Source organism: Erythrolamprus reginae, chromosome 2 (genome assembly GCF_031021105.1).
Source record: "Erythrolamprus reginae isolate rEryReg1 chromosome 2, rEryReg1.hap1, whole genome shotgun sequence".
NCBI classification, from domain to species: domain Eukaryota; kingdom Metazoa; phylum Chordata; class Lepidosauria; order Squamata; family Dipsadidae; genus Erythrolamprus; species Erythrolamprus reginae.
Genome location: NC_091951.1, coordinates 342,944,473 through 342,964,545, shown reverse-complemented (window position 1 = coordinate 342,964,545; position 20,073 = coordinate 342,944,473). Strand labels below are relative to the sequence as shown.

General features: G+C 39.0%; 1 protein-coding gene across 5 annotated transcripts in view; it reads right to left on the bottom strand.

Annotated features, from left to right (window-relative positions):
* MYO5B (myosin VB) overlaps positions 1-20,073 on the bottom strand; it is a 345,830-nt gene that overhangs the window by 96,015 nt on the left and 229,742 nt on the right. For all 5 annotated transcript variants that reach the window (XM_070743570.1, XM_070743569.1, XM_070743567.1 and 2 more), the window contains exons 20-22: positions 19,672-19,828; positions 9,818-10,057; positions 1,954-2,178 (exon numbers count right to left, since the gene is read on the bottom strand). In XM_070743570.1, the coding sequence (XP_070599671.1) occupies positions 1,954-2,178; positions 9,818-10,057; positions 19,672-19,828 (622 nt within the window). The remainder of the gene's footprint in view (positions 1-1,953; positions 2,179-9,817; positions 10,058-19,671; positions 19,829-20,073) is intronic.

The following is a 20,073-nucleotide window of genomic DNA, read 5'->3' as shown; positions in this document are numbered from 1 at the left end:
CTGTCTATCTATCTATCTATCTATCTATCTATCTATCTATCTATCTATCTATCTATCTATTTATTATTTCTGTGCCGCCCAGTCCCGAAGGGACTGCGGCTCAGACACTATACTTTTCCGCCCCCCCCCCAAAAAAAAAATTAGAGGGAACACTGCTTGGGGTCCTTAATAAAAGTCCTTGCTAATGATACAAACCATGCACAATAATATGAAAGTAACCGGTGCCTTTTGAGAAAGACCTTAAATGCAAAAGGACTTGAAAACATCTGAATGCTGACATTATTTATTTAGCTGCTGCGGTGGCGCCATGGTTAGAGTGCAGTATTGCAGGCTACTTCTGCTGACTGCCGGCTGCCTAAAATTGGACAGTTCAAATCTCACTAGGCAGAAGATTGACTCAGCCTTCCATCCTTCCAAGGCGGGTAAAATGAGGAACCAGATTATTGGAAGCAAAAGGCTGACTCTGCAAACTGCTTAGAGAGGGCTGTAAACAGGGGTGGGCTACTGCCCGGGTGGGGGAAACGCAGTGGGGTAGCGAAAATGGAGCACCCAATTTGCACTGAAAAATGTTGAAAGGAAATGCATAAGCCATGCTCACAGTGTGGTAATAAAAATTTTGGTAGTCCTTCACTGGCTGTAAAGCACTATTAAACGGTATACAAGTCTAAGTGCTATTGCTAAGTGCTATTGATCCCCTATGACAATCATTAAGTGTTGTACCACATGATTCTTGACAAATGTATCTTTTCTTTTATATATTCTGCACCAAGACAAATTCCTCGTGTGTCCAATCACACTTGGCCAATAGAATTCTATTCTATTCTATTTCTATTCCTATTCCTAAGGAGCTGCCGATACAGTTCTACAGAGGAATCATTGAGTCTGTCATCTGCACCTCTATCACTGTCTGGTTTGGTGCTGCAACCCAACAGGACCGACACAGACTTCAGAGGAGAATCAGAACTGCAGAAAAAACAATGGCTGCCAACCTGCCTTCCATTGAGGACCTGTATACTGCACGAGTCAAAAAGCGGGCAGGGAAAATATTTACTGACCCCTCACATCCTGGACACAAACTGTTTCAACTCCTACCCTCAAAACGTCGCTACAGAGCACTGCACACCAAGACAACTAGACACAAGAACAGTTTTTTTCCAAACTCCATTACTCTACTAAACAAATAATTCCCTTAACACTGTCAGACTTTCTACTAAATCTGCACTTCTATTTCTACTAGTTTTTCTCATCATTCCTATCACCCATTTCCTCCCATGTTGACTGTAAGACTGTAACTTGTTGCTTATATCCTAAGATTTTTATTAATATTGCTTCTTCATTGCTTATTTGACCCCTATGACAATCATTAAGTGTTGTACCACATAATTCTTGACAAATATATATTTTATTTTATGTACGCTGAGAGCATATGCACCAAGACAAATTCCTTGTGTGTCCAATCACACTTGGCCAATAAAAATTCTATTCTATTCTATTCTATTCTATTCTATTCTTCATTGCTTATTTGACCCCTATGACAATCATTAAGTGTTGTACCACATAATTCTTGACAAATGTATATTTTACTTTATGTACGCTGAGAGCATATGCACCAAGACAAATTCCTTGTGTGTCCAATCACACTTGGCCAATAAAAATTCTACTCTATTCTATTCTATTCTATTCTATTCTCGCTGCAAGGCGATTTTGCACACTCGGTGCAGACCTGAAGCAAAGCCATAGTGAAGTGGGTTCGCTTTACCTTACTTTACTTTAGCTATTGATAGTAAATGCGATAGTTTAAACCCCAGTTTATGATTTAGCTCCTATGGCATCCAAGTGAACGTTGATTCCCTCCCCCCAATAAATTATGGTTAAATAAACCATGGCTTGGCCCTATTACGCCCGCAGTCCCTGTGATGCAGAAGGCTTGCAATTCCACACAGGGTATTTTACCTTTTGGAGCACCTGCTTCTCCTTGGCATACGTATCCTCGACAATCTTCCTCTCCCCATGAGCCTTCTCCAGGGCCAGCCGGAGAGAATGAGTTTCTTCCTGCAAGCTCACAAGCTGATTCCTGTCCCCCTTCTTCTTCTGGTGGTGTTCCAGTTCCTTCTTCAGCTTTTCAATCTCCGTATGATGAGTAGAGGCTGCTGTGGAAAGCTGCTTGTTTTCTTTGCTCTGCAGAGGAAGAGGTAGCGGGAAAAACAGTGAATTTGGCGCTCCCTGCTTCGGAGAATAAAATTAAATTGTAAAATTAAATTGTAAAGATTTGCAGTTTTAGAAAACCACCTGCGCCCTGTTGGTACATTTCAGAGGTATTTCCGTACCTAAACAGAGAAACAGAATGAACAGGAGTGATAAAAAAAAGCAGGGTAAGTCAAAATCTCCTTCCCTCCCCTTTCCAGCACATAGGTAAGTATGTTAGATTGGGAAGATGTTGCTGAAGTCTGCACTGGAAAAGAACATGGGATTGCATGAATGGCTTGGAAACTGGAATGTTGAAAACGCCTTTGCCCAATGAATGTATTTGGTGTGATAGCATGTATGTGTTTCTTTTATCTTAAACGTTTAGTTTTTATGAAAATTTTAATTAATTATTCTATTAATTGGCCTAGAAATGCTTTATTTATTGTATTTTTATTAAGATGTTGTAAGCCGCCCAGAGTCCACGGAGAGAGGCGGCATTTAAGTCCATCCAATAAATGAATGAATGAACGAACGAATGAACAACAAACAAATAAAATAAAATAAAATAAAATAAGAAATAAATAAATAAAATAAAATAAAATAAAATAAATATAGAAACATAGAAACATAGAAGACTGACGGCAGAAAAAGACCTCATGATCCATCTAGTCTGCCCTTATACTATTTCCTGTGTTTTATCTTAGGATGGATCTATGTTTATCCCAGGCATGTTTAAATTCAGTTACTGTGGATTTACCAACCATGTCAGCTGGAAGTTTGTTCCAAGGATCTACTACTCTTTCAGTGAAATAATATTTCCTCACGCTGCTTTTGATCTGTCCCCCAACTAACTTCAGATTGTGTCCCCTTGTTCTTGTGTTCACTTTCCTATTAAAAACACTTCCCTCCTGGACCTTATTTAACCCTTTAATATATTTAAATGTTTCGATCATGTCCCCCCTTTTCCTTCTGTCCTCCAGACTATACAGATTGAGTTCATTAAGTCTTTCCTGATACGTTTTATGCTTAAGACCTTCCACCATTCTTGTAGCCCGTCTTTGGACCCGTTCAATTTTGTCAATATCTTTTTGTAGGTGAGGTCTCCAGAACTGAACACAGTATTCCATAAAATAAAATAAAATAAAATAAAATAAAATAAAATAAAATAAAATAAAATAAAATAAAATAAAATAAAATAAAATAAAATAAAATAAAATAAAATAAAATAAAATAAAATAAAATAAAATAAAATAAAAATAAAAACCATACGATTGCAGCAGTAGCCCAGCAGCTAGTAGCACTGAATCACCCACAACTTCCCCAACATTTATTACCTTGGAATCATCAGTCCCTGATTTTAGATACATTCTCTGTGTTAGCCCATCTGAGATAACTTGATTTCAAAAACTGTTGCCCTACGAAGCACCATTTCTCGCAGTCATAGATCATGACAACATGAGCTTTAGTAGTATATAGATAGATTGCTCTTATCAGTTTCCAAAGTTAAGCATCACCCTCCAACTCTCACAAAACAGTGAAATTCTAATGCAGTCCTTATTTCCAGAAATATTCATCTTACTATGTTCCAATTACATTAAGAATCTTGTGGTAACAATGTACGTTAAATTTACTTTATATACCCAGCATGTTGCACATTTTAATGGATGAGGTATATTAGAAAATGTACATACTCTAGTTCTTGAATGATTTTGTCCCACACACACACACTGAAATTGCAATTTCTCAGACTTTTCTCTGTTGCATTAACCAATTAATTAACCAATGAATAATTATGGTTCGGAAAATTCTTACAGTAAGAAAACTTTGTGTTTACAAATTGTTAGTTCCTTTCCAAAGTTATAATTACAAACTAGGGAGGGGAAAAAACTATCAAATCACCAGATACTAAAAAGAAAGCTTAATTTTGACTCTTCATTGAAGGAAAACAGGATGAGGCATAAGTAGGAAGTGATGTTTTTAACACTGGTTTGCACACCAAAAGTTTTGCAGATATTTTTGTACCCCAGGCTGTGGGACTGCCACAGTAAGAATACAACGGAAGCCCAAGTTTTAAATCCTGCCTGGTCCTGCACTATGGACTCAAACTGTAATTGACTATAATTGATGTTGTTACTTTCTCTTCCTTCTAAGATTTATCTACTAAACTGGAGTGGGGCAGCTAATTTTCCCAAGGAGTCCAGGAGAAAGTGCACTAAGGGGCGAGTACAAGTGCACTACAGTGCCTTCCGTCCCCTGTCCTATTGCTCTCCTATATCTCCTATACCTTTCTTCTATTCTTATATCTCTTCTTCTATTCTTTCATTGATATGTTCTATTACTATATCTTCTTTTCTATTCTTTCTTAGATATATTTTACTATGAGCAGTGTTCCCTCTAATTTTCTTTTGGGGTGGGCGGAAAAGTATAGTGTCTGAGCGGCAGTCCCTTCGCGACTGGGCGGCACAGAAATAATAAATAAATAAATAAATGGATGCATGGATGGATGCATGAATGAATGAATGAATGAATAAATAAATAAACAAACAAACAAAGAAACAAACAAATAAAAAACCCACCCTGTTTTGCCTCAGAGAATTTCAAAATAAAATACTGTAACAGTGAGCTCATAATAGGGCAACTCTATCAGTATCAAAATGCCACTTAAATAGTTGAGCTAGTTTCAAACTAGATTTTGATTTTCTTTCTCTCTTCCTTACTCCCATTCTTTTTCTTTCTCTTTTCCTTCCTCTCTTTTTTCTATCTGTTTCTCTCTCTTCCTCTCTCTCTCTCTCCTTCCCTCTCACTCTTTCCCTCTCGGCTTCCGGGCAGGTTTGAAAAACTCTAAGTTGAGGATGATTTTTAAGTGAGCGATTGCTCACTGCTCAGCTTAGAGGGAACTATGACTATGAGTATCTCCTCTATAACCTTCATCATGTATTTTACTATGTGTATATAGATATTGTTGTGGTTCAGCCTGAGGCTGCTCAGGGACCAGCTGTGTCTCTGCTGGCTCCATGCCCGGAGGAGGATGACAGCGAAGAGGAGGGGGCTGAACAGTCGGACGGGGGAGAGGAAAATCAGGAATGGGATGAAGGAGAACAGCATGAGAGCCCCAGGGTGGGGCTCTCCCCAGCCAGTAGTTTGGAGTCATTAGGTGATGAAGCTCAAACCGTCATTGACATGTGACAGAGATGGTCAGGTCAAAGAAAGGAGCAATTAAAGAAGTATTATCAGCGCTAAATTAGGAACAGCTGGGTTTGGGTGTGGTCCTCCTTAGCAGGGTTTAAAAGGCAGGCAAGCCCTTGAAACCATGTGGAGTGTTATCAGTTTGGAGTTGCGTTATCCTGTCTTGTTTCTCGGCGTCTCTGTTCCTGGCTTGTGGCCCAGAAGCTTTGGAAGACCCGTGGGAGGTGTAGGTCTGCTATCTACAGCCTCGGCTTGGCAGCAAGAATTCTGTATTGCTGCATGGACTTTTGCCTTCGTGGATATATCTGAAGATACAGCATTTTCCTGTTTGTAAGGACATTTTCTGTTACCTGTGTTTTTCTTGAATTTTATAAAACTGCCTTTGCCTTTTACCAGTGTGTCTGGATTCTCTTTTTGGGTTGGTATTGGCTTCTGGAGTGACCCAGACAGAACAGATATATACCCACTAAAACCCTCATTGTGTATTGGACAAAATAAATAAATAAATAAAAATAAATAAAATTGGAACCCTTGTGCAAGGCCGAACCAATAGGCCTGTGAAGATGTATAGGCCTGCACACACACAGATATGTAAGGTGGGGCAGGGGGAAAAGCAGTTGCTTTCAAATTAAAAGCAATGCCATTGTATTGCGTACTTGGTGTACACTTCATTTCCATTTGATTTCTAATTTCCAATTGACCTCATGTGGGCCAAAGGCCGGATAGGATCTGGAGGCTGTAAAATGCCCAGGTCTGCATTAAACAGTCTATGTTGAATTAGGAATATCATTCTTGCTTCTAAAAGACATAAAAGAGTTTAGCAAGATGAATAGACATGCATTTCTAAATTAAAGTCCAATTCAAAACGTTGCTCTAAATGGAACATCAGTGTATACTAAAGTGTTGTGATTCAGTCTGAGGCTCCTCAGGGAACGGCTGGAACTCTGCTGGCTCCATGCTCAGAGGGGGAGGACGAGGAACAGGAGGAGGAGGAGGACCAGGCAGACGGGGGAGAGGAATGTCAGGACAAGGAGGAGGGAGAACAGCCTGAGACCCCCGGGGGAGAGCTCTCCCCAGCGAGTAGCCTGGAGTCATTAGATGAGAACGCACAAGCCATCATAGATATGAGGCAGAGAAGGGCAGCACAACGAAGGGGACAATTAGCCAGGTATTTCCATCTCTAATAGGCAACAGCTGGGTTTGGGTGTGGTTCTCCTCAGAAAGGTTGAAAAGGCAGGCCCGCCCTTCCTGTATTGTGGAGAGTTATCTTTTGGGAGTCCTGTGACCTTGCTTCGATCCTTGGCGTCTCTGATTCTGGCTTGTGGCCTCGAAGGCTGAAAACTTGGGGGAGGCGTGGGTTTTATTATCTACAGTGGTGTGTGTGCCAGCAAGAAGCCTGTTGTATTGTCTGGCCGTCGTGACTCTTCTGTGAAGCTTCACAGCATTCCAGTTTGTAAGAACAGTTTTTGTTATCTGTGTTTGTTTTCAAAGATATAAAATGACTTTGCTTTTTACCAGCGTGTCTGGCTACTCTTTTTAGTTGGTGTTGGCGTCTGGGGGAACCCAGACAGAACACTAAAGCAATCTTCGTAAAAGGTTCTTTTCAAAGCAATGAAATTAAATAAACGGAAACTTGGGAGAAAAATGTTCACTGGCAATGCCTTTTATACAAATCTCTGTAGCTCCACAAAGACATTTTTATCTTCTCAAATATTTTAAAAGTTATATTGTGGAGTTCTTAGTTTGATTGTTCACTTAGAAATGTTTCATTACCTAGCTAGGTAACATCATCAGCGAACAAAACTTAAAGAGCACCAAACATCCCAGAGTTCAACTATAAACTACGTGCATTCTCTTATATTACAGAATAATTATTGAGTCTGTCATCTGCATCTCTATAACTGTCTGGTTTGGTTCTGCAACTCAACAAGACAGGCACAGACTTCAGAGGATAATGAGAACTACAGAAAAAACCAATTACAATCTGCCTTTCATATACTGCAGGAGTCAAAAAGAGGGCTGTGAAAATATTTACTGACCCCCTCGCATCCTGGACATAAACTGTTTCAACTCCTACACTCAAAATGATGCTATAGAGCAGTGTTTCCCAACCTTGGCAACTTGAAGACATTTGGACTTCAACTCCCAGAATTCCCCAGCCAGCGAATGCTGGCTGGGGAATTCTGGGAGTTGAAGTCCAGATATCTTCAAGTTGCCAAGGTTGGGAAACAGTGCTATAGAGCACAGCACACCAAGACAATTAGACACAAGAACATTTTCCCCTGAATGCCATCGCTCTGCTAAAAAAAATAATTCCCTTACCACTGTCAAACTATTCACTAAGGCTGCATTACTATTACTATTAGTCTTAGAAACACAGAAACATAGAAGACTGACGGCAGAAAAAGACCTCATGGTCCATCTAGTCTGCCCTTATACTATTTCCTGTATTTTATCTTAGGATGGATATATGTTTATCCCAGGCATGTTTAAATTCAGTTACTGTGGATTTACCAGCCCCGTCTGCTGGAAATTTGTTCCAAGCATTTACTACTCTTTCAGTAAAATAATATTTTCTCACATTGCCTCTGATCTTTCCCCCAACTAACTTCAGATTGTGTCCCCTTGTTCTTGTGTTCACTTTCCTATTTAAAACACTTCCCTCCTGAACCTTATTTAACCCTTTAACATATTTAAATGTTTCGATCATGTCCCCCCTTTTCCTTCTGTCCTCCAGACTATGCAGATTGAGTTCATGAAGTCTTTCCTGCTAAGTTTTATGCTTAAGACCTTCCACCATTTTTGTAGCCCGTTTTTGGACCCGTTCAATTTTATCAATATCTTTTTATAGGTGACGTCTCCAGAACTGGACACAGTATTCCAAATGTGGTCTCACCAGCGCTGTATACAGCGGGATCACAATCTTCCTCTACTTGCTTGTTATACCTCTAGCTATGCAGCCAGTCTTCTCATCGTTCGTATCACCCATCTCCTCCCACGTATGACTGTATGGCTGTAACTTGTTGCTTGCATCTTTACGATTTATATTAATGTTGATTGTTCCCTAATTGCTTATTTGACCCCTATGACAATCATTAAATGTTGTACCTCATGATTCTTGACAAATGTATCTTTTTTATGTACACTGAGAGCATATGCATCAAGACAAATTCCTTGTGTCTCCAATCACACTTGGACAATAAGAATTCTATTCTATTCTATTCTATTATTTGCTGTGCTATGCTATGCTATGCTATGCTATGCTATGATATGATATGATATGCTATGATATGCTATGATATGATACTCATTAAAAGCTATATTGATATAATTTTAGTTTATAGCTTACTAATGTATAAGTTGGTTAGCAGACCACAGAATTTATTTGATAGATGATATAAAAATAATATAATTGTTCCCAAATATACCTGTGGTTTTTTTTAAAAAATAACTGCTTGGCTTTGCCAGGAACTCAAAAGCTTGATTAAGCTTATCAGGGGATGTCTTATTTTGGGGAAAACAGGGTATTAGATGTCTATACATTACACATGTGTGAAGGTAAACTATTCCATGTCATCACATTTATGATTTGTATATTAATATATATACATTTCATTGATTTTATACAACATTTTAGGAGCAAATAAATAAATAAATAAATAAATAAATAAATAAATAGAAATAAATAGATAAATAAATAAATAAATAGATAAATAAATTCATACCAGTTTATGTCAAGAATCTGGAAGATAACTACCAAAAAAAATTAGACTAATTTTTTAGCTATGAGAATGTTTTTAAATTCTTTACAGAAATAAATCAATATCTTGCACAAATTATATGTAATTTGTAATTACTGTATGAATTAAACAAATGGAACAGAAAAGCAAAAATCTAGAAATTTTTGTTTCTGTACATGAAAAACATTACATACTCAAATTGTAAGAATTCAAAATCTTTGAACTCTTTGTGAATACTTCCTCACAAGCAGCTTTCAATAGCTCATGTTCACCCCTAACCCCTGTAAAAAACGTTACTGTGCTCCTCAGCAAATAATGCTGTCTATCATTTGTCCCTTTTGTGGCTATTCAAATAATGTGACTTAATCAACTGAAAAAGAATCCAAGCACGTATTTGAAAACTTATCTTGGTCGGTAAGCCACTCCCACCCAGTCACATGACCTTTAAGCCACCCCCAGTCACATGATTGTCAAACCACTCCCACCTGGCCACATGGCTGGCAAGCCACTCCTACCTGGTCACATGACCATCATGCCACACCTACAAAATAAGCCATGTCCACAGTATGGCAGTAAAAATTTTGGCATCCCATCACTGGATAAGGAGGCAAACAAAATGGAGGCAGCCATTAGCAAATAGTTCCACGCAGAACACTGGGGAGATGTGGGTACACACAACAAAGCAAGACTCGGTGGGATTTTACCTGTTCATCTAACTTTCTCTGCAGTTGCACAACTTTGTTCTCCATGCCAATGTTGAGTCTCTTCAAGTGCTCGGCTGACCGGGCTTCGATCTTCAGAGCTTTCAGCTCTTGCTTGGCTTTCATGCGCCTGAAATAGCACTGGATAACCACAGCTGCACATCTGAACTTGGTGAAATTCTTCCGAGCCAGCCAAGCTCGTGTGTATTTCTGGAGGACGATGGCCTTGTGCTCCATAAGTATCTTAAATGCACATGAACACATAGGAACACATACAGAAGACAGGGGAAAAAATAGGGTAGCATACGTCAACGTAGCGGAACACCATCCAGGAGATTGTAGTTGTCATTGATCATTCTCTAATGATAAATATGAATTTGGGGGGGGGGGGGTTTCCCAACAGGGCATAAAGTGCTTACAATGGCTGGCAATGTTTTCAGTGAGGGCCATTCTGATAAGATGTAATGCTCTCTACATGGGGCTACCTTTGAAAAGTGTTCGGAAACTTCAGATCGTGCAGAATGCAGCTGCGAGAGCAGTCATGGGCTTCCCCAAATATGCCCATGTTGCACCAACACTCCGCAGTCTGCATTAGTTGCCGATCAGTTTCCGGTCACAATTCAAAGTGTTGGTTATGACCTATAAAGCCCTTCATGGCACCGGACCAGATTATCTCAGGGACCGCCTTCTGCTGCACGAATCCCAGCGACCAGTTAGGTCCCACAAAGTGGGCCTTCTCCGGGTCCCGTCAACTAAACAATGTTGTTTGGCGGGACCCAGGGGAAGAGCCTTCTCTGTGGCGGCCCCGGCCCTTTGGAACCAACTCCCCCCAGAGATTAGAATTGCCCCCACCCTCCTTGCCTTTCATAAGCTACTTAAAACCCATCTCTGCCATCAGGCATGGGGGAATTGAGATACTCTTTCCCCCTAGGCCTTTACAATTTTATGCATGGTATGTCTGTATGTATGTTTGGTTTTTATAATAAGGGTTTTTTTTTAGTTATTTTAGTATTGGATTACATTGTTACATGCTGTTTTTATCATTGTTGTTAGCTGCCCCGAGTCTACGGAGAGGGGCGGCATACAAATCCAATAAATAAATAAATAAATTAAGACCACACATTTTTAGGGGACATGCAGCTTTGAAAGTCTCGGTAGCAAAGGCATCAGAAAGTTGATATACAAGAGCCATTTTCTTAATCTAGTGGCCTCTTCCATAATCCCCTGATTGTACTGTGACTGGTAATGAAAGTTGCAATTCAATGCATCATGAAAGCACCACAGTGGGAAGAAAATTCCCCACCACGAAAACTGTGGGAACAATTCATGCATCTACTGAGAAAAAGTTGATGGTCATAGTTCAGTTTTGCCATAAAACGTTCACCACCAAACAATTTTTTTTAAATCGTTTGGCCATATCAGGAAAGACTTAATGAACTCAATCTGTATAGTCTGGAAGACAGAAGGAAAAGGGGGGACATGATCGAAACATTTAAATATGTTAAAGGGTTAAATAGGGTTCAGGAGGGAAGTGTTTTTAACAGGAAAGTGAACACAAGAACAAGGGGACACAATCTGAAGTTAGTTGGGGGAAAGATCAAAGGCAACATGAGAAAATATTATTCTACTGAAAGAGTAGTAGATCCTTGGAACAAACTTCCAGCAGACGTGGTTGGTAAATCCACAGTAACCGAATTTAAACATGCCTGGGATAAACATATATCCATTGTAAGATAAAATACAGGAAATAGTAAAAGGGCAGACTAGATGGACCATGGGGTCTTTTTCTGCCGTCAGTCTTCTATGTTTCTATGTTTCTATGTTTCTATGTTTCTATATTTTGATTTTCTGCACTTGGGTGATGATGAAGAAATAGCACTAAGGAAATATTACTTTTGACCTTTTAATCTCCATTCAGCTAAGAAGTCACCAAACTTCCAAATATTTGTTAACGTTCATTGTGGTGCCTACAGAGGCGGCAAGGTCAACATTACATCGTCAACTTAAGGCTAGGATGTTATAAAATGTGCAAAAATGGAAACAGGCACATTATTGAGTTTCTATGCAATTTTGAATGTTAACTGTATGCGTATATGAGAGAACATTTAAAAATAAATATGACAGGGTTTTCTTTTTAAAGTTATATCAAATAAGTGAATTTCAAAAAATCTATAACAAGATAATGATATATAGAATGTAATAGTTTAAAAACAAAATAAATATAGAGTATTTTTGCAATATTATAAATTTTGGAGTGTTATTTTTTATATCTTAATATTAGTTTAAGTATTTGATATTTTTATAGATAAGAAAATTAATTAACATAAAGAATGCAGAGTTAAATCTAACAAGAACGTAGCATATGTGTGTTATATTTCTGTATTGAGCTGATTATAGTTACGGGGTTTTTTTTGTATTAGTTAGACTTCTGCGATAAGCGGAGCAATGGTAGCTCCTTAAAAGTTAAATGTTGTTTGTTTTTGTTTGTCTAATGAAAAATAATTTTAAAAAATATTTAGAGTTTCTATGCACAGGATATTCCTGCAGCTAAGTACAAATTGGTGAATTAGATTGCATATGAATATACATCTATAAGATATAAAGCTTGCAAGGTCATCTTTGCTTTAGTAGAACCCTGGGATCAATAAAATAGGGTATCACATAAGAAACGGCCCATAACTTGTAAGCCACATAAAAACAAATCTGTGTTTGATTTGCAAAAAGCCAGAAGTTTTAATTTCCTAGCTATACAAATTAACCCACTCCATTTTAGCTAAACATGCTTTGAAAATGTAGTCTGCACAGATCCTTGTGGCTTAATATATATATATATATATATATATATCAAACCATTCCAAAAATTAGGTTAAATCCATACATCATCTTTAGGGTGACTACAGGTATGGATATTATATAGAAATGTGGGCCTATGTTTCAGTAGTGTTACTATTAAAAACACACAGCAGTTTTTAACTTGACATGGATATGCAGAATGCAAATACAAATTCACACTATTTGTGGCAATTGTGAACAGTAAATAGCCATTAACATGTATGCACTTCTGTAATGGCCACATGATCCAAGACTGATATTGCTCCAATAGTTTATTATTATGTCTCTAAAAGCACAAAGGTGGGATAAAATGAAATAAACAATAGAATCTGTTGTGGTTAGCTCTGGCCCTGCTCCTGCCCCGAGGACTGTGGATGTGGGGGAGACATCCACATGCTGCAGGCCTGTTTTGCCCCCGGTGGAATCTGCTGATGAAGGCTCCTCTGACCAAGAAGACATGAGTGACAGGGAGGAGGAGAGTGTGGCAGACGGCTCAGAAGGAAATCAATTATCTAGCTCCTCCTTGGATTCAGAACAAGAGTCAATGATACAGCCACGCATGCGGAGAGCGATGCATAGGCAACAACAACTGAGAGATTATTATCAAAGAAAATGAGGCCACCTGTGGTTGGGTGGGGCTGTGGTAATTAGTGAGGCTGCTATAAATAGCAGCCTGTGGGTTTGGCCATTGTGGAGGATTATCTGATCGTTGTGTTTCGTGACTGCTTTACTGACTTTGACTTTTTGTGTGCTGATTTTTCCCCGCTTTGAAACTAAACCAGAGCAAAGTGTGTTTCACTTTGTGAAAGAAGACTGTGAATTGCCTCACAGCTGCAAGCTAAGTATCACAGAACTGATAAGGGACTTGTACAAATTACCAGTTTGTTTGGAGACCAGTGCTCTTTGCTATACCAAAAGAGGGCTTGGTTTAAGTGAATTTTCATTATAAAGAACATTGTTTTGAATTTTCAAACGTGTGTGTGTGTCTGAAATTTGTACCTGTGCATTTTTGGGAGGATTCTACCATACACTACTATGGAGCAGTGGGTTAAAATATTAGTTTAAGACAGGGAGGTCAACCCTAAGAACTTTAAGACTTGTCCCAAAGGTGCTTTTTCAAAATGCAACTGGAGTTTTCTTTGTTTTTCCTTGAAAACATTTCACTTTTCATCCAAGAACTTTTCATCTGAAGAACTGAAGGTAAGAACTGAAGAACTGAAGGTAAGAACCGAAGAAGCTTCTTGGATCAGAAGTGAAAAGTCTTCAAGGAACAACAAAGAAAGTCCAGCTGCCTTTCGGAAAAACACCTTTGGGACAACCACAGCCTGGCTGAGAATGTCCATAGACATTTAAAACTTGTGGACATCAGCTCCCAGAATTTCCTAGCCAGACATGTTGGCTGGGGAATTCTGGGAGATGAAGGCCACAATTTTTAAAGTTGCCAAGGTTAGATACCTTACTTTAAGACTAGAAAAGAATGGCAACTCAGTATACGCTCCTGAGTAGCGTTTCTTAGGCTCAGAAAGTGTGAAGTTTCTTCTCTCTGGGCCATGTTAGATAATCTTTCTATTTTGCCCTGGAGTGCTTCTCCGTTTGGCTTCATTAAGCTAGCTCTCTGGAGAACTGGAGAAAAATTGCTTCTGTCCGTGTAGCTTAAACATGGAAATATCTATAGTTTATGCTTCTGTACTCTGAAATTGAGCTAAGTTCCATGTCGGTTGGGGGGAAAAAAGACCCCTCTTGGAGAGAGAAGACCTAGCAATAATGATAAAAAATGCTGGCAAGATTAACTCTACATAGAGTTACTGAAGAAATGGAAGGTTGTCAATGATATATACACTAAGATAGAAACATAGAAACATAGAAGTCTGACGGCAGAAAAAGACCTCATGGTCCATCTAGTCTGCCCTTATACTATTTTCTGTATTTTATCTTAGGATGGATATATGTTTATCCCAGGCATGTTTAAATTCAGTTACTGTGGATTTATCTACGTCTGCTGGAAGTTTGTTCCAAGGATCTACTACTCTTTCAGTAAAATAATATTTTATCATGTTGCTTTTGATCTTTCCCCCAACTAACTTCATGTTATGCCTTTAAATAGGTGAAGATGGAATATTATTATGTAATCCAGGAATTTCTTCCTGTTAGGTAATAAAGTATTAAATAATGCCAAAAATAAAGGAAAGACAAGGTTAAAAGCTATGGAACAACAGTGCCTTGCTAAGTTAGCATTTGAACATATATAATGATTAATTTTCAAATTCAGCCCAAACATGTGAATAGATAGATAGTAGATAGATAGATAGATAGATAGATAGATAGATAGATAGATAGATAGATAGATAGATAGATAGATAGATGGATGTTGTGGTTCAGCCTGAGGCTGCTCAGGGACCGGCTGTGTCTCTGCTGGCTCCATGCCCGGAGGAGGATGACAGCCAAGAGGAGGGGGCTGAACAGTCGGATGGGGGAGAGGGAAATCAGGAATGGGATGAAGGAGAACAGCATGAGAGCCCCGGGGGGGGGGGGGCTCTCCCCAGCCAGTAGTTTGGAGTCATTAGGTGATGAAGCTCAAGCCGTCATTGACATGCGACAGAGACAGTCAGATCAAAGAAAGGAGCAATTAAAGAAGTATTATCAGCACTGAATTAGGAACAGCTGGGTTTGGGTGTAGTCCTCCTTAGCAGGGTTTAAAAGACAGACAAGCCCTTGAAGCCATGTGGAGTGTTATCAGTTTGGAGTTGCGTTATCCTGTCTTGTTTCTCGGCGTCTCTGTTCCTGGCTTGTGGCCCAGCAGCTTTGGAAGACCCGTGGGAGGTGTAGGTCTGCTATCTACAGCCTCGGCTTGGCAGCAAGAATTCTGTATTGCTGCATGGATTTTTGCCTTCATGGATATATCTGAAGATACAGCATTTTCCTGTTTGTAAGGACATTTTCTGTTACCTGTGTTTTTCTTTAATTTTATAAAACTGCCTTTGCCTTTTACCAGTGTGTCTGGCTTCTCTTTTTGGGTTGGTATTGGCTTCTGGAGTGACCCAGACAGAACAGATAGCTAGCTAGCTAGCTAGATAGCTAGCTAGCTAGCTAGCTAGCTAGCTAGCTAGCTAGCTAGATAGATAGATAGATAGATAGATAGATAGATAGATAGATAGATAGATAGATAGATAGATAGATAGATAGATAGAAAGAGAGACTATACAGTACATATACAGGTAATCCACCAGGGATTAATTACAGCAAATAATTCCAAATAATGTTTTCTCAACTTCTTCCTTCTTTGCAAACACCTATAGACTGCTAAATTATGAAAAGGATTCTAAGGATTCGATGTTGGAGATCATTTGAATTCAGCGGGGGTCCCTCATTAGTGCTGAAATTATTCCGAGAAGTTAAGTTAGCAGAATGCCTCATTAGAAAGAAGTAAATGGTTATAATACAGTTAGTCTTGGATACAGAGAACAGATTGTCCTGCTTTCGCTGAGCTTCATTAGATGTATCCACTCAGAAAAACGTGGACCTCACGAAAAGCATCTTTCATAGAAACTACTTTGTCAGGAGAAAGACAGAAAAGCACCGTTTCCTTTGTCTTTAAACATTGTGATTTATTTAACCAAGTGTAATTCAGATGGCAAGGAGAGGCTGAGATAAGAAGAGGAGACTTTTCCATCCTGCCCATCACCCATTCTTCCCTTGGGTGATGTCAAGTGTAAAGAATCTGGACCACACATAACATTCCTGGAGGGCAATAAGATGACTCTGTAAACCGCTTAGAAAGGGCTGTAAACCCCTATGAAGTGGAATATAAGTTTAAGTGCTATTGCTATTCCAATTAAGATAACTTATTGTTCATGCCTATGCACAAAAATGTAGTCAACTAACCCGCGAGACTAAATTGATGCTAGATAAGAGTCAACAGAATTCAAGAGAGGTTGGATAGATAGACCAGTGTTTCTCAACCTTGGCAACTTGAAGATATCTGGACTTCAACTCCCAGAATTCCCCAGCCAGCATTTGCTGGCTGGGGAATTCTGGGAGTTGAAGTCCAAATATCTTCAAGTTGCCAAGGTTGAGAAACACTGAGATAGACCATTTGTGGGAACATAAGGACTATAGGCTGAATACATGCTTAACTTTACCACCAGACTCTGCCAGCTCTTCTCCTACAGTTTTTGGCCTGAGTGGTCAAAACAATTAATAGGTGAAAAAAGATTGTGCAGCTTCTCAACCCATAATAATATACTGTTATATACTGTTTTACTGCTGTTGTTAGCCGCCCCGAGTCTGCAGAGAGGGGCGGCATACAAATCCAATAAATAAATAAACAAACAAACAAACAAATAAATAAATAAATAATAAACAAACAAACAAACAAACAAATAAATAAAATAAATTAGAACCTAATTCAAATATCCCAATCAATGAGTTAAGAATAAAATTAATATTGCTAAGGATATTAATTAAAACTGAGTCCGTCCAGAGAGAGGCGGCTTATAAATCTAAATAAATAAATCTAAATAAATAAATTAAATTAAATTAAATAAAACAGGAATATATGAAAATATAAAGAACAAGATGTTCAGTCTTTAGGAACCTAGGCGGAGAAACCCTAGAGCATCTACTCCCAGATATCATAAGCCTCTTTGGAAGAGCCCTAAAGATACAGGCGGTGGACAAAGAAATGGAAACACTTGACTTTTTGGCATCATAATGTTTGAACATGTTCAAATCAATCAAAACCTGACATATTTGAATATTTTTTAAAATTCTGTTATTTTAAAATACCTTTTTTTTTTTTTACAGAAATGTAAGGAAATTGGTTATAACCTTCTAGAAATGGCAGACCTCTCAGACTTTCAAAGAGGCCAAATTGTTGGTGCTCGAATGGCAGGCGCTAGCGTAAAAGAAAGTGCCTGAATGTTTGGCATTTGAGGAGGTAATGTGTCAAAAGTAATGACTGCTTTTGAAAGAGAAGGGAAAACGTCCTCAGCCAAGCACAGGTCTGGTCGAAAGTCGAAGTGGTGTGAGAGAGCCCGTTGGACTCTAAAGCGAATTGTTAGAGCGGATCACAAGACTGCAGCTCCTAAAATCACCACAGAGCTCAATAGACACGTACAGAACCCAGTTTCCACAAAAAACTGTTCGAAGGGAGCTTCACAAATCTGGATTCCACGGAAGAGCAGCAAGGTGTTTCTCTCTCTCTCTCTCTCTCTCTCTCTCTCTCTCTCTCTCTCTCTCAAATCAAATAAATAAATAAACAAACAAACAAACAAACAAGCATTCATAGAACCTCTTGCCCTCACCTTTCAAACAATCAATCTGTCTAGCTTTATAGATAGGCTATCCATTTGTATTCTAAGAAACACTGGATATAACCTGTTGAGTATGTCACTAGATAATCCTTCAAGAGCAGTTTGAAGGTCACTTCAAAGAAAATAAAACCTTTGTACTCTTTAGATAGGATGACATCCATTTGAGGAGTTCAAAAGCGAACCTTTAAGTTACAGGATTAATACCAAGGTTGGACTCAGTTTTTATATACACGGTAGGATGGTGTGTGTGTGACTTTCCAGATGAAACAGGAAGAGTTACTTCAAACCACAGAAGCTGATGGAGCAGACATCAAAGACTTGGACAGGAGCTGCTGATAAGGATTGAGAACACTGGGCCAGATGCAACTACTCCTCTACTCCCCAGTGTATCTCACTCTGAGGTGTCCATTCTGTTACTAATCTTATACAATTAGAGAAGAAAGACAAAGAGATGCCACATAGCAAACACGTTGTGTTTTGAAATTTGACATTTACAACCAAGTGTGAAGTGATTTTGCTAGCTCTGAGCAAAGTCAAGACTTGTAATCCAGATGAGGAGTAAGAAATTAAAATTACACTGAAGACAACAGGAATTCAGAAGCAGATAAAGACAGTATTAAAGGCAGATTGAATATTTTTCAAAGTGATGCTGATGGTCTGTGGTAGCCTTGTTGAGGCCCTCAAAATCCTTATCTTATCTTTAACATAATGAAAATATTTGCAGTTTTACAATAGAGTCCAACTGGAATTAAAGGGGGGAAAGTGGCAGAAGTTTATTGGCCAATAACTATACTATCAGCTATCTGCTCCTTTTCAGCAGTTATTTTGAGAGCATTTGTTTTTAATTTGTTTTACTATATTTGTGATTGACTGAAATGCTAAACAAAACTAAGACAATGAAGTTATGCAAAACATTCCCTGGTTCGTAGTGTCAACGATGAACTCCCTTAATTTCCTTCACAAGAAAATTAACTCATATATCCAGCACTTGATTTGTTGGCATGTATCCAAGAATCTGGTTCACACTAAAGATTATACAGGTAGTCCTTGACTTATGACCCCAATTGGGACTGGAATTTCAGTTATATGTCATGCGTGACTAGACCTAGTTTTACAATGGTTGTTGAGCTATTCAAATGGTCTTAGGTCTGAATCTATTCACCCGAACAAGTGTTTTTTGTTATTTTTGTTCAAATCAAACTATGGTTACATGACTGCAGGGTATTTCAACCAGTTGTTAAAGTGAGTTGGTCACCATGTGCCTGACATGCAGTTGTGTGATCACCAAGGAGATTGGATAGGGCTGCACAATATCGAGGGAGGGATCCCTGGTGTTCTCTAAGCTTGGTTGTTTTCTTGCAGATGTTCCATTACAGAAAGTAGGTAACTTCATCAGTGCCCAGATGATGTTACCAAGATGGGTGATGAAACGTCTACAACAAAACAACCAACCTCAGAGAGCACCAAGGACCCCTCATTGCAACCCTGAGCTACAAATATCTTCCTTTATTTGCACAACTTAATTATTATGAGGGCCAAAAGTCTCTTTATGAGACCTTTCTGAAGCCATCATTCCAAACGGTTGAGAAATGATTGGTCTTAAGTCAAGGATGGGTTGTATCTGACTTCCATGAATCAGGGGGGTTGGGGAAACAGGGCTACTGAAATGTAAACCTTTTTGTGTGTTCTGAAAGCAAAGGCAAAGCAACTAACCTTCTGATAGTTCTTCCTAACGAACATTCCTCGGGTGAAGGATTGGATCGTGATAGCTGCGTGACGGATGGCTTCGTAATCCCGGCGTTTCCTTAACATTCGATATTGTTTCTGGAAAATAATGGCTGCTCTTGTTTTCCTTAGATGATCTGCCAGTCTGCAGAAGAGCGAAGGGGGTTAAAGGTTTAGCAACGATAAACAGGACGACACAAAGCAATTGTTCCTAACAGAAGTGCTCCTGTACTGATTTTCTGACACTGTTTTTTTTAAATTCCATCCTGTTTCCAACAGTCTCCCTGACATCAGAGCCCCGCCCCCGGAATCCCATCGTGGGATTCCCCGCCTCCTTTTGCTTGCAGCGCCGCTGCGGCGTCCTTTTCTGTAAAAATAAACAAGGAGGTG